Source organism: Crocodylus siamensis, chromosome 4, assembly GCF_052110815.1.
Source record: "Crocodylus siamensis isolate JL-2025a chromosome 4, ASM5211081v1, whole genome shotgun sequence".
NCBI classification, from domain to species: Eukaryota; Metazoa; Chordata; order Crocodylia; family Crocodylidae; genus Crocodylus; species Crocodylus siamensis.
In genome coordinates, this window is record NC_143398.1 from 247,690,947 (window position 1) to 247,706,136 (window position 15,190).

Consider the following 15,190-nt stretch of genomic DNA (forward strand, 5'->3'; position numbering starts at 1 on the left):
CTTGCAACAGGCAGTACCGGGCAGGCCAGGCCAGCCCAGCCTGGCCTCTGCCATCTGGGGGCTCTGTCAGACCCCTGGCTGTGAGCATGACTGGCTTTGTTCCCCTTCCCCACCTCTGCCACCTCCTCTGTCTGTCCAGCGCCTGGGAGTGCTCTGTGCAGGGCCTGCCCAGCGCCAGGCACATGCGAGTCCCAGCCTGGCAGGGAAGGGTCACAGGACCTGGGGTCTCAGTCCTATGAGTGCGAGAGAACTGGTTTCCTAGGGCTGTGGGCCAATCCAGGCTGGAGTAAGCTCAGCCCCAGGGACTTCCTACAGCCTCCCTGAAATTCAGCACTACTCTTAGATAAAGATGCAAGGGGTCGGTAGCATTATACAAAGCAGAGCCTTGATAAGGACCGGTTTCTTTTGATCTTTAAGCTCAAACTCATTTGTTGCTGCTGCTACATAATCAGCTTTCAGAGTGCTGCAGGGATTTGTCCTGAGAGTGCAGAACTGCGCTGCAGAAACAGTGGGGTAAGCTGGGGGCTTTAGCAGCTCCTTAAGGGGCAGCAGGGTCTTGAGGCACAGGAGGCAGTTTGAGACAGGGGGATAACTGCATCGACTGGATATTTCTCCTGGCATGCACTGGTTGTCGACTCTGACAGAATGACAGCCCTTTGCTCCAGCTAGCAGATTACTGAGGGGAAGAGATCAGGTCACTTCTCCCACCATTGTGCTCCTGGTTCTGGCTGCAGACTACAGCAGTGAGGCTCAGGTCACACCTTGGAGCGGTCTTTGGGAAGGTAAAGACTCGCGGTGCTTTTGTTCTAATTGGATGCGTAGGAGCTTGAGCACAGCTCTGGAGCCAGGGGAAATGCTGCCAGACAGAGCCCTGGCTGCACAAAGGGTCTCAGGTGGCTGTGCAGGGAGTGTGGTGGGGGGGCCCCCAGGGAACAGTGCAGGGTGCTGTTGGGTCTGGTGTGGCTGTTCATCCTCTCCACTGAGCTGGGAGAGGGAAGCAGGCTGTGCTTCCTACAGGCTCCCAGGTGCCACTAAACTGGGAGCAGTCACAAGTGGCAGTGAACACACTGGCAAAGGGAACTGGAGGTAGAATTTGGGGTGGAAAGGGGCTCAGTACTGGCTGTACGGCAGCACCTTGCTACCAGGGTCCTGGGTGCCAGGACAGGGCATAGACTGAGTTAAACAGTCCAAAGCCCAGTTCTCAGGGTGCAGAGAAGGCTGAGCCCAAGCAGGGTGTGCCGGAAGGAGCTGGATCTAGCTGTGCAACAAGAGGTACCTACAGGGTCAGCCATCCTGGCCCAAACATGCACCTACCCTCATTTAACAGAGCCTGTAGGTGAAGGTGCTGATGAAGAGGGGCAGGTCTGGGCTCCCCAGCATGGTCCACAGGGGACTCTGGGGACAGCCAAGTGCACACCTAGGGAGCAAGGGGGTTGGCTCTCCCAAGCCATTGTGGGGTGTGATAACAGCCTGCACGTCTTGGGCAGGTGGGAGTGTCTCTCCCTTCCAAGTGGGGCGAGCTGAGACCAATACCATGACACCTCTTGAACACTGGTCTGTAGCATGGGCTACTCCTGCCTGCCTCATGGTGCTGCTGATGCCAAGGTGCCCCAGAGACAAGCAGGTGGATAGGCTGGTGACTGTATCAGTACACCAGTCAGTGCACACGTCAGGGCAGAGGCAGAAAAGGATCTCGGAGTCATCACTGACTCCGAGATGAACATGGGCCAGCAGTGTGGGGACGCGGTCAGGAAGACCAACCGCACCTTGTCATGCATGTACAGATGCATCTCGAGCAGGTCCAAGAAGGTGATCCTCCCCCTCTGTGCGGCGCTGGTCAGGCCACAGCTGGAGGACTGCGTCCAGTTCTGGGCGCTGCACTTCAGGAGGGATGTGGCCAGCATGGAGAGGGTCCAGAGGAGGCCACTCTCATGGTCGGGGGCAGCAGGGCAGGCCCTACGAGGGGAGGCTATGGGGCCTGAACCTGTTCAGCCTCCACAAGAGAAGGCTGAGGGAGATCTAGTGGCCTGTTACAAACTAGTCAGGGGGGACCAGCAGGCACTGGGGGAGTCCCTGTTCCCCTGAGCACTGCCAGGAGTGACCAGGAATAACAGTCACAAGCTGGCAGAGGGGAGATTCAGACTAGACATCAGGAAGCGCAACTTCACGGTCAGGGCGGCTAGGGTCTGGGACCAACTTCCAAGAGAAGTGGTGCAGGCTCCTACCCTGGGGGTCTTTTAAGGCAAGGCTTGACAATTACTTTGCTGGTGTTGTTGGACCCCAGTACTCTTTCCTGCCATGGCAGGGGGTCAGACTCGATGATCTGCTCAGGTCCCTTCCAACCCTACTAACTATGAAACTATGAAACTATAATTACTTTGCATGCCCTGTCTGGTTCCCTCCCTGTCTGGCTCCCTTCCTTCCCTGCAAGTGTGGGGACTTACCTGCTCCAGGAGAGGGGGTTGCCTGCAGAGAGGAGAGCGTCCTGGATCGGGTGCCTTGCACTGAGCCCTTTTCCTGGTGCTGTGAAGGGGCAGGATACGCACTCTGCCGGCAGAGCACAAACCTCCCTCTCCATGGTAACAAGTTCATACACAAGCCACCACACACACATGCATGCATGCACCTCGGTCAGCAGCAGCCCTGAAGTTCATCACTGCCAGGCCTGTCCCATGCTGAGTGCTACGGAGAGGGGGCAGGAGCACTGGCTGGGTGCTTCTGGCCTCCACCTCCCCAAGGAAGGCTGTGAAATTGGTCCCAGTCCAGTGCTTTGTAGCTTTCTAGGATTGCTTACAGGGTAATGATAATTGCTTTGATGGTAACAAACCCACCAGATGGTGGCATTCACCAAAGCTGAGGCCCAGCCTGCAGCTGGCTTAAACATTGCTCCCCCAACAAGCCTGCCGTATTTTCCATCCCATTTGCCCAAGGCTGGCCCCTGGAATAGCTGCATAAGAAGCTTAAATGAATCCTGAGCTGTTTTGAGGCTTGAGAGTAAAATGACCCTTCTGTGCCAGTGAGCTGGGAGCTGGAAATCTGGCCCAAGTGGTGCCCCTGGCCAAGGCTGCTTCCTCTGCTGGGATAGGGTCAAGGTTGTGAGTGTCTGAAAGTGGAGCACTGAGCTAGGGCTCAGAGAGAGCCAGAGGTTAGAGGGTCTTGTCCCTCTGCTCAGGCTCAGCCTGATCGCTGCACTGGGGTCAGGAAGGAATCTTAGCTTGTGATCAGATAGGGATGGACTCTGTGGGCAAGGGAGTGGGGGTGGGTTGCCTTCCTCTGCAGCAGGGGGCATGGCCCTCTTCCTTGGATCTTTGAAGGCAAGGTTCTTTGAGTGAATATGATATCTTTTATCTAATAAAAGATACCATATTCACCCAAAAAACCTTGTCTGCCTATGTCCTGAGACCAGCATGGCTACAACCTACACCCTTGGATCTTTGAATGCATTTTCACACCACTTGCAGTGGCAAGGCACTGGCCATCCTCATTCCCCAGCTTCTCCTGCGACAGGGCCAGGGTCTGTCCACGCCTTTTGGGCAATGAGCCCTGTAGTAGTGCCTAGGGCTGTTGTGTAGGAATAGCTTAGGCAAGGACATGTCTGGGATGGTTTGAATGGGGCTGCTTCTGCCCTGAGCAGGAGTTGGACTAGGTGTGAGCTCTGGAGGGGCTGCTCTAGGATGCTATTGACAGCTGAGGTTCCCGGCAGTCACTCAGTTGGGAGTCACAGATTCACAGAAGTTTAGGGATGGAAGGGATCTCGTGAGTTCATCGGGTCCAGGCCCCCCCTGCTCTGGGCAGGAAAGACTGCTGGGGTCAAATAACCCCAGCAAAGTGTGCATCCCATCCAGGGTAGGTGCCTGCACCACCCTGCTGGGAGTCTATTCCAGAATCTGTTCACAGACCATGAAGAAGTTTTTCCCTATATCCAGTCTGAAACCTTCTTCTAGGAGTTTATGACTGTTCCTCTTGATTTTTTCCTGGGGCGCTTTGGTGAATAGTTGTTTGCCTAGCCCCTGATGCTCTCCCCTGATATATTTGTAAGCTGCCACCAAACCCGTCCAACATGAATGCTGCATACGTCTGGAGGCTGGGGGGGGCAGGGTGAGCTGCTGCAGGTGATGGCGGCACTGTTGGCGGTGAGAACATGGCAGCGGCAAGCAGGGAGCTCCCGCAGGCGACCACAGCGCTGTCAGCGGCGGGGAGGGGAGGTGGTGAATGCTGACCGGAGGTTGGTGACCACCCGCCAACGCCGCTGGTAGCATCAGTGGTGACGGGGGGGGCAAGCAACAATTGCCTGCAGGCGTCGCTGGCAATGTCGGCGCCGCCTTTTCACAGGGGGTGCACCACTATGCTCAGGGGGTGCACATGCACCCTGTACGCGTTGCCAGTGCCCCCCCAAAGTCTTCTCTTTTCTAAGCTGAACAGTCCCATATCTGTCGGCCTTTCCTTGTATGGCTTGCTGTTCAGGTCTCTAATCATACAAGTGGCTCTTCTCTGGAATTACCTCCTTGGTTTGAGGTCTGTCCTGGGGGAACCTAGGCCATGCCCCTTCTCTGTGGCCTGGTCTATCCAAACTCCCCCTCTCCAGGGGTCTGCCCATTGCTCCACCTCTCCCAGCCCCCTTGTGGGACCTTCAGGTGGCTGCTGCTGGTTCTGGCACCAGTCACAGGCTTTGCTCTGTGCTGCATTAAGCAATGTGGTGCTTAGTGCTGTGAGTTGCCTAGAGCCCACTGCTCTAGCACTCCCACCACTGGGGTTGGCCAGCTAGTAGCAAAGGCTAGTGACCTCAGGCAGAAGCAGGGTAGAGTTGTACCTTATAAACTAACTAAATGAGAGATACAGAAGCTTTTGTAAGCAGCAGCTTATCTCATCAGATGCTAATAAGTCATCTCAGGCAAGGAGCCCTTGCGTAGACAGGCAGCTGCACAGTGGAGCAGGCAACTAAACATAAGTCTCCATGTAGCTGTGTAGGGTGAATTCTCTGATGCTTATGAAGGCTGTGGAGGGAAGGGGACATGTGAGCTGCATATTCAGACCCACCATGCTTTCAGATTCGTGTTATTTGTGCCCTTCTCCTCCAGGGAGCAGCAGCGAGTTGGCTTTGGGCATCAGGCAGGAGCTGCCTGTGTCCTTGCTGGTAAGGGCTGTGCAGTCAGGGGTTCACTGTGCGGTGGTTCAGTTCCTGCACAGCTGGGGCTTAGCATGTCTGCACGTGGCTTCCCTCCCCTGGGGCTCTGGGCTTGTGGGGAGGTGGGCAGGGCCTGATCCTGCCTTCATTGGAGCCCAAGGAAAATTGAAACTGGCGCAGAAGTACAAGAGCAGTGAGGATGATTGGGTAATGGAAATGGAGCAGCTCCAGGAGATGCCATGAATTCCCCATCCCTCTGAGCACATCTCTACTGAAAGGCTCCGTCTTGACCGTGTTACTAGCCTTGACAGCATCACTTGCACCTAAGAATCAAATAACTCCTCCTCCTGCTGTGGGAGAAATTCAGCTATCCCCAGTGGTGATGTGTAAGGGGTGCATGTGCACCCCCTGAGAGCGCTGGTGCACCCCCTGACAGCCAGTGTTCCTCTGCTGAGGCAACGGGCGGGGGGGGGCAGGTGGGAGTGCTGGTGCCCCTCTAGAGCATGCCAGCCAGGGAGTGGGGGCACCAGGAGAAGCACCCCTGGCACTTCCAGGCCAGTGTGATCGGCTGCAGGGGGAGCCCCCCGCCGTCCCTGTCTGGATGCTGGGGGGGGGGGCAAGTGCTCAGGGCTCCCCCTCCCCCGGCTCAGGAGGCACCAGTCATTATCTCTGTGGCCTGCAGGAACCCAGGTTTGGGTGACTGAAGTGTCCCCTTCTGCTCTCAAAATCCATTGATCTCTAACTTCATTGGAGGCAGGAGCAGACCCAGAATGAGAGTGTGGAATATTTGGGCCTCTCTGGTGCATACCAAAGAGCGCGGTCAGGATGGGATTTGCGAAAGGCTGGGAGGAAGCAGGGAGCAGAACTCCTAAGGCAGGAACTACGACCCATTCTCTTCCCCCAGGGGAACTCCAGCCAAATGCAGCAGACGTCCTGCTGCTCTTGGCAGCCCTGTCCTGGAAGAGGCTGGCTGGAAGTACCAATGGGGACTGGAGGTATCTCACACTGGAACGGAGAGGCTGTTGTAGTGATGCTGTGTGGATAAAGAGGATACAGGTGTGGGTGCCAAAAGCAGGCACAAAAGAAGGAGAAACAGGTCCTGGGCCTTTTAGTAGGGCTCTCCAGGTTAGCACATGCGTGGCTGGAGCTGCCAGTGGGTGGGTGTAATGGGAACCCACGATCGCACCTTGGAGGCAGGAGTCACGGGGGATCAGCCTGGTTGCTAATGATCTGGAGGGGAGTGAGGCACTTACAAAGGATGCCTCACTGGGGAACGGCCTGTGGCAGTGAGACAGGGATTTTGCTTGAAGTGTGGAAACCGAGTAGCAGGGCGGTTCTGGGCTCCGTGCCCTGAGCAGCGTGGCTCATGGGGCAGCCCTGCCTGGCGTGCTGCTGGAACCGGCAGCACAACCAGCTGCGTGCGGTGGCAGTAGCTATTTTTTGCACATGCCCCCCCACCCCAAAGGCAGGGCCTAGCGTTGCTGCCCTGGCCACCCTGCCATTACGCTACTATGTGGAAACATTACTGGAAGCAACTCCTTTTCTGTAGTCCTCAGGAAGAGGAAATGTACAGAGTATGCCCCGGCCTATCACTGTCTGACCATTCCCCGTGGTGATGATTTAACACCCTGCAACATCATACTAGCAAAGGCACAAAGAAGGCAGAACTGCTCTGGGATTCCTTTACTTCAGTTTTCACCAAAAGGAGTAACCAGCCAACTAATGGAAGTAATACAAACGAAGAGGAAGGTCTGCCGATGATGGTAAATAGAGTATATTAGAGACCTTTTGGCAAACTTGAATGAATTTAAGTCATCAGGATCTGACAAAATTAATCCCAGAGTGCTGGAGAAATGTAATGAAGAAACATTTGAGGCATTGGCAATTGCATTTGCAAAGTCATAGATGATAGATGAGATTCTAGAGGACACAGAAGGGCTAACACAGCACCAGTCTTTGCAAAGGGGAAAAAAGAGGATCTGCAGAAATAAAGGTACGGAAGGTTCACACAACATTAATACGTGGGAAAGTTACTAGAGAAAAGTAAAATGGCCCATGTGAAACACCTGGAGAAGGAAGTGGCGATCACTGGCAGCCAACATGGGTTTTTAAAGAATGGATAATGTCAAACCAACTTGATACTAGTGACTCTTTGGCAGAGTCACTAGTTGTATGGATGAGGGGAATGCAGTAGAAATAATACACCTGAACTTTAGTAAAGCTTTTGCTACAGTGCCACGTGACATTCTCACGAGTAAACTAGAGAAAAGTGGACTAGATAGAATTACTGTCAGATGGATATGTCGTTGACTGGGTAACCACAAGCAGAGAGAACTGTAAATGGACTGATGTCTGAATGGCAGGAGATTTCAAGTGAGTCTCACCCAACGGTTCTATTAATTACTTGAATGCTGGGGTAGAGGGATTACTGGTTACACTTGTGGATGACAAAACTGGAAGCAGTTGTAACCGCTCTGGTGGACAGGATTAGAATTCAGAAGGTTAAATTATGCCAAGGGGATCTAGCCTTCTTGGCAGGTGCATGACAAATTAGCCTGGCAAGGCTCTTTGAGTGATATCTTTGAGTTCTTTGTGTAATATATTTTATTAGACTAACTGAGTAGTTGGAAAAAAAGTTTTAGTCACCCTTCTTCACTGTGCCCAAAAGCTTGCTGAAAACTTTTTTCCCAACTACCCGGTTGGTCTAATAAAAGATATCACTCAAAGACCCTTGCCTGCCTATGTTCTTAGACCAACACAGCTACAACCAAAAACTCAACAAATTAGCCTTGCACCCTCTGAGTGCCACTCCAGTTCCCTTTCCTTTCCCCAATCTGCTGCTTTGCTTTCTGCTTCCTGCCTTGTGCTTCCTGCCTGATCTGTTGCTCTGCTTTCTGCTCCCTACCCTTTCTGCCCTTGTGCTGCCTGTCCCCCTGCCCAATCTGCCATATGCTGCACACAGAGACTGCTCATGCCACTTGTGCCCATGCCACAGGTTGGCCACCCCAAATTAGACAACTAGGGAGTAGAAAACAAAATGAAAGCCGACAGAGACAAATGTAAGGTGCCACACCTAGAGAAGAAAACTCAAATATATGGATGCAGCAGAAGGGATGATGAGCTAGGCCATAGCACTGCTGAGAAGAACCTGGAGATTATGGTAGATCACACATTCAACATGTGCCAGCAATATGATACTGTCATCAACACCTCCCAGCTCCCCATTCAGTTTTGGGTGGCACTAAGAGATGCACTGTGTGTGAGGCAATGGTCCTGCTTTGCTAGGGGCTGCTGAGGATTGAGCCAGAGAACTGTGTCTAGTCCCGGTACCACATTTTACTAAGGATGTAGAAAAACAAGATAATCCAGAAGTGAGTGACAAAGATGACATGGGTTGGAATGCAGCTGTATCAGGAAAAGTTAAGACAGTGTTTAGTTTGGAAAAAAAAAAGGTGAAGATTATGAGATCTGATAACTGCTTTCAAATATTTGAAAGACTGCCATAAAGAGGGAGAACAACTCTTTGCCACAGAGGGCAGGACACAAAGCAGTAGGTTTACACTTTGGCAGGCAGATTTAGATTAAGTCTCAGGAACACCTTTGTGCCTGTAGGAATAGCAATGCAATGGAGCACGCTACCTGGGGAAGTGATGGAACCTCCTTCATTGCAGGTTTTGGAGGGGATGCTGGACAAGTGTTTGTATGTGATTGTTCCCATGCAGCTGCATCCTGCATCCATGAATGGGTTGGACTCAGTGGTCCTTGAGGCTCCTTTCAGCCTTTGGAGCCTATGACCTCTGTTTGCAGAGAGCTGCTTCTTGCAGGTAGAACCAGCCTGGCTCTAAAAACTGCTCAACCCAGCAGCTGACTGGCACGTTCCCTCGGGATCAGACACTGCAGCTATGGCACCAGTGGAAAAAAACCCAGAGGGGCAGATCTAATTGCCTGTGCAGCAGCTAAGAGCTGTTACACCAAGGGTAGTTTTTGGTGGGGTGGGGGAATGAGGGAGAAGGCAGGGCAGGAAAGCAGATGGAGGGGCTGCCTGGTTCACTTCATCCCAGACACTGGTCCTGTAATTAGGTTAGCCACAGCCTTGCACAGCTCAGTGCTCTTATTCCAGGAACCTTGAACCCACAGAGGGGACCATGCTCTGAATGGCCAGTTGTGAAATCAGCATCTCAGTGTGTTCTGGCCGCAAGCAACCCCATATACCACATGTGGAGGCTGGGAGGAAATCGTGGCAGGAAACCACAACTACAAGGCAAGTTTGAAAACTGGAAGTAGGTGCTGGGACCCCTGGTGATGGGGGCAGTGTACAAGATGAGGCCAAGATACACAGCCCTGGGGAACAGGCTCAGAGCCCTGCCAAGGAGAGGGAGAAGCCTGTGAGGAGCTTCCAGGCAGGCTAAGATGTGGTCAGAGGGAGGCTGTGATCAATGTTAACCCCAGCAAGAGAAAGAAATGGTTGCAGTTGCCCCTGGAGAGGAATCCTGTGAAGATGCAAAAGTAGGACACGAGAGCATTTCCAGCCCCGGCTGTGAGGTGTGAGAGTAGAAACAGCAACACACCACTGCATGCTCTGTGCATCCTTCCTCTACAGCCATGCTTGGGTCTGGCCAGGAAAGCAGAAACAGTGCTGGCATCCAGTACCTCTGATGTGGGACTGGGGGGAAGTTGCAGGCAGACAACGCATTTATGGTGTGACTGGAGGAAGAATGCTTTTTCCAGTATAGTCACATCAGCTCGCTGAAGAGACTGCAAATGCAGTCCCTTGTTGGGTTGTGCTGCCCTGGTGTGAAGGGGGCTTACTCCAGCTTAGCTCTGTTCAATAAGAATGTGGCCTGGCCAGCACCCAGAATCTGTGGGAGATGTGCGGGTGCTGGGCACAATCAGTGTCAGGGCAACCCCCCGGCAGCCTTCTCTTGGCCTGGGCAGTGGCATGCTCTGTGAGGCAGGGCCCTGCTCTCTCGCTGCCCCTGGGAGCAGGTGCATTATCCTGTGGAAGTCTCTCCGAGCTGCCCTCATCTCATTCCTCTGGAGTGAGAACACATCTGCTGTGAACCTGATCCTGTCCCTGAGGAGTCACTGCTCATTCCTCCAACTGAGCGCATTCCTCCTTGGAGCAGCCCATGTGCTCAGCGGCAGCAGCTCCAGCGCAGCATTGATCACAGTTGTGACTGTTGCAGAGAAAGGGAAGCCGCTTGTTAGATGTAGGGTTGGTGCAGGCAGTGGTAGAGGAAGCGGTGAGGAGCCGGGGAGGGGCAAAGAGGGCCTGAGGCCCTAACTGGGAAAGGGGAAAATGACCTGCATTTAAGGCAGAGGTCACTGGTCCTTTCACAGCATCTGATGAAGTGAGCTTCAGCACATGAAAGTTTGTCACACATACACACACACACACTTTGGTTAGTCTATAACAGGGGCAGGCGGTTATTTCGGGTGGAGAGCCGCTTACTGAGTTTTGGCAAGCCATCAAGGGCTGCATGACAGGCAGCCAGGGGCGGATAAATATTAATTTTCTAAATGTTTTAGGGGCCCTGTGGGCCAGATAGAATGGCTTGGTGGGCTGCATCTGGCCCACAGGCTGCATTTGGCCCACCCCTGGTCTATAAGGTGCAAATCTACCCTGCCTTCTATGCAACTTCAACCTAGCACTTGCCACCTAGTCTCTAGAAAGTCCAGGGGAAAGTGGGCGTGATGGAAAGCCCCAGTAGACTCGGTGGCAGCATCTGTTGACTGCTCAGTATATTCATTTGTTCATTAAACATATTTGGCACCATCTGCAACATCCTAGAAGACAGGGGTAGGAATGTGGGGCTGGTGAGATCCACAGTTCTGGCCAGTGGCCTCTGGCATGAGAAATGAGCCAGTGAGACAGGACTGTCTGCTGGGGATGGGAGATGAGCACTCCTGTGTCATGGAGGGAGGGAGTCAAGGAGCACAGCCTTTTACCTCGGGAGAAGGGAAAGAGAGGCACTGTGGCTGGAATGGTCCGTATGACCCAAGCACTGAGCTGGACTGGACCCCAGCAAAGGAGGGCAGGGCAGGTGCTATCCCCATGGGTAAGACAGGGTGGCTTCTGCAGCTGGACTTTGTGCCTGAAGTCAGGACAGTCTATACTGTGTCCCAGTGATGCAGGTGAAGATGTGGCTGAAATCACCTGGTGCAGAGCTTGTGTGACTGAGAGGTGGTCTCTGTCCGTGTACATGTCCTCTGCCTTGCTGTCTGTGGGGGCATGTGTAATTTGCTGTGTGTCCAGGGCTGGGCCTGTCTCTGGGAGCAGCGATTCTACCAGGTGCTGGGTGCTGAGCTGTGCCTGTGTGCGCTGCGTGGCTTTGTGCCTGGCCAGAAGGGACATCCCTGCCGGTGGACCTGCTGCATGGGTTACAGCCCCTTCCCAGGAAGTCTCATTGCCCTTCAGAGAGGTACCCCTGGCTACTCTCTGTGCAGACTGAGAGCTGTCTCCAGGCAGGGATCTTACCCAGTGAGCAGGCAGTGAGGCCTAGCCAGATCCACGCTGCAGCAGCAGAGATGTGATGCAGAAGCACTAATCTCCTCCTCTCCTGTCTTTAATGTCTCCCAGTGCCCCAGGCTGTGTAATGCATCCTCCCCTCCCCCACCAGAGCCTCACCCCAGTGAGATCATCCCAGGATTAGAGGGCAATTTCACTTCTGAGAGGCAGGAAATAGGAGCCCTCTCTGCCCTTTGAAGTGCTGATCAGGTCAGTGACCAGGGACTGCCTGGCTTCTTTCATGCAGACCGCAGGCTCCTGTCTGGAGGAGGCTTCCCACATCTCTGCTGCTCTTGGCACCATTGATCAATTGTTATTGCTACTGGTGCAAAACGTGGCAAACTTTATAACTAGCAGCACTGGCAGCACATATACTAAAATTGGAACGATACAGAGAAGATTAGCATGGCATGTGAGTGCAGGGGGGTTGCATGAGCTCCCTGTGCTGCTCTGTCCATGCCCCTCAGTCCTGGCTCGCAGCCTGCCCAGATGCCCTCCTAGAAGCAGGCGAGGCAGGAGGGCAGGATGGGATGTGGAGCATGGAGCCTCCTCCTAGACTGCAGGAGATCCTGCCTGGCAGACGCTGCCCTGCCCCATGGGAGTGCTCACTGGCCTGCATCCTTCTGGGCTGCGTGCCAGACTCGTGGTGGAGGAAACTGGGATTGTCTCTTCTCCAGGCAGAGCTCGTGCCCTGCCGATGGCTCACCCGTCAGTTTTGCACAGACATTTCCAGCGTGAGAAAGCTGCGCAGCAGGAAACTGACTCACGCTGCCTCTCCCTGCTGGCTGCGGGTGGATTCCAGCCTGGAGCTAGGAAGATCCCAGTCATTCCTTGCAGACATGGGAGCTGGCCTACTAGCCTCCAGTGTGTTGGCATGGTATGCGGCCCGGGGTGGTGGCAGCACGCACCAGGCAGATTGCATTTATCATGCAGCTTGGGGTCACCTGCATGCTGAGCATGCATCCTTCCATGCTCACGTCTTGCACTCCGGGGCTCAGGGCAGGCAGTTACCATTTGGTTCTACACACCCTTGCGACGACCCTAGGTTGCAGATACAGTCGGACCTGGACAGGCTGGAGAGTTGGGCGGACTGGAACCAGATGGAGTTCAACACTCAGAAGCGTAAGGTGCTCCACCTGGGGGCAAACAATTCCCACCATACCTACAGGCTTGGTGGCACCAATTTGACTTGCACCACGGCCGAAAGGGACCTAGGGGTAGCGATCGACCATCGCATGACCGTGAGCTGGCAGTGCAATGCTGTAGTCAGCAGGGCAAACAACACGCTAGCATGCATCAACCGTTATATCTCATGCAAAACGAAGTGATACTCCCACTGTACTCCCCACAGGTGAGACCGCAGCTGGAGTAGTGTGTCCAGTTCTGGGTGCCACACTTCAACAAGGACGTGGAAAAACTTGAGAGGGTCCAGAGAAGAGCCACCCGTATGATCAGGGACTTGCAAGGCAGCCCTACAAGGAAAGGCTGAGGGACTTGGGCCTCTTCAGCCACCAGAAGAGAAGGCTGAGAGGGGACTTGGAAGCGGCTCACCGCTACATCAGGGGAATACATCAAGGGCTCTGTGAACAACTGTTTACCAGGGCACCCCTGGGGAAGACCAGGAGTAATGCCACAAAGTCCTGGAAGGCCACTTCAGGCTCAATTCCAGGAAAAACTCCTTCACAGTCAGGGCGTCCAGACTGGAATAAACTCCCTGCAGAGGTGGTGCAGTCACTGACATGGAAATCTCCAAGAGGATACTGGACAGTCACCTGGCTGGGGTCACCTGACTGCAGTTATTTTCCTGCTTGGTGCAGGGGGCTGGACCCAATGATCTACACAATCCCTTCCAGCCCGACAATCTATGACTCTATGACGGCCTCTGTGTCCCCACAGGACACTGGCTGGATGCTGCAGAGCATCCAGCTCTGCACTAATGGCTGGGGTAAGGGTCAGGCTTTTGTGAACTATCAGTGTGCAAAATGGATGCCTTGGCAGCTGGAGAAGAGCTGGGAGCCCTCCCGCCTTAGTGAACCGGGGCCCTTGCTGCTCCTCTAGGTGTACTGCCATCAGATTAATGGGCTGTATAAGGGCAGCAGAGCCCAATAGGACGATGTTGAGCCAACCTCCTGCAAAAAAAGGGCAGGCCATAGCTTCTGCCTGAGCTGCCACTGTCTCCCCAAAGGACTCCCAGTAATGGTTCATCTGCTGCTGAAATGGTGAAGCGTTCTTGCCTTAGCAAACTGGTAGGCTATTTTAAATCTGAATGTGTTGCCCCCCAGCTCCTAGCTACTAGGTCTCCTTCCTCCTCCAATGCACTGAAGAGCCTGTGCTGCTAGACATCTCCCCACGCAGCCGCCTGCAGGCCCTGATCAAGCCACCTCCTAAGCTCTCAGGCAGATTTCGGCTGCTTCAGGACTTGTCTGTAGCGTGGCAGTGGCAGGTCCTGTGGAGCATGGGGCTGCTCCCAGGTGGACCCCCTCCAGCCTGCTGGGGATCGCAGGCTTGAGAGAACCAGAGGGCAGAGAGAGAGAGACCATGCATTCAGTGCAGTCGCAAGGAAGAGGTTGAACGATTCAGCTGGGGAGAAGCCGGGATCTCCATAGGATACCTCGGCAAGTGGGGCTCTGCCCAATCCCTGAGGATGTCAGCAGCCAGAAGAAGAGGCCAAACACCTCCAAAGTGGACCGACACTCAGTTACTGGAAGGTTCTTCCCACACATCTGCGTGTCCACGCAGGGGCCTGGCTTGAGCCAAGGAGAGATGGAAGGAGATGCAATGTCAAGGAAGGCAAAACGAGGTCGGCGTTGCCCTTGCTCCTGTGAGTTGTTCCTGCCTCCCCGCTGCTCACAGAGGCACGACATGACCGATGATGTCCCTGCCCTGGGACACGGCCTGCAAGGAGGTGACGGCGCTCACGGCCGGCCGGGGCTGCGGTTCTGCTTCCTTCGGGGGCGCTGGAGATGCTTAGGCGCTTTTCGGGTGCCTTTGTGCAAGGTGGAGCCTCGAGCCCGGGGAGCAGGCGCCCGCCGCGGGGTCACGTCCGCTTGCAGGGGCCCGGGGGGCCGGGCGAGGGCGGCGGGAGCAAGGCACAGCAGAGCATCCTCGCCCGCAGAGTGATCGATCGATCAGCGAACCTGGCTCCTCCCTCCTGCCCCGCGCGGGCGGCTCCGCTCTCGCCGCCTCTCCCCCCCGGGCACCGCCAGCCCCGCGGCCGCCCGCTCAGGCCCGGCGCCGGGGGCCCGCCTCCCCGGGCGGGGCGGGGCCGGGCCGCCGGAGCGCGGCGCAGTCAGCTGGAGCCGGCGCGCGAGCCGGGCAGGCAGGGCCGGGGCCGCGCCCGGGCACAGGTGAGGTGCGCCCCGCCCCCGCCCCCGCCCCCGCCCGAGCATGCGGCCGTGAGGAGCCCCGCGCCCGCGCCGGCATGGAAAACTTGTTGGCCGAGGTAGGAGCCCGAGGAGGAAAGGCCTCCTCCCCGCGGGGGACGGGGCGGCCCGGGGCTCTGCCCAGCGGCTCCGCCCGGGCTGTTGCTGGGGCCGCGAAGGGCCGCGCCGCAGGCT

At 55.2% G+C, this 15,190-nt stretch overlaps 1 protein-coding gene across 1 annotated transcript in view; it reads left to right on the plus strand.

Annotated features, from left to right (window-relative positions):
• Window positions 1-14,894: 14,894 nt before the first annotated feature.
• LOC149867832 (unconventional myosin-X-like) overlaps window positions 14,895-15,190 on the plus strand; it is a 172,366-nt gene continuing 172,070 nt past the window's right edge. The window contains exon 1 of the mRNA XM_090046250.1: window positions 14,895-15,075. Coding sequence (XP_089902376.1) covers window positions 15,055-15,075 — 21 coding nt within the window. The 5' untranslated portion in view covers window positions 14,895-15,054. The remainder of the gene's footprint in view (window positions 15,076-15,190) is intronic.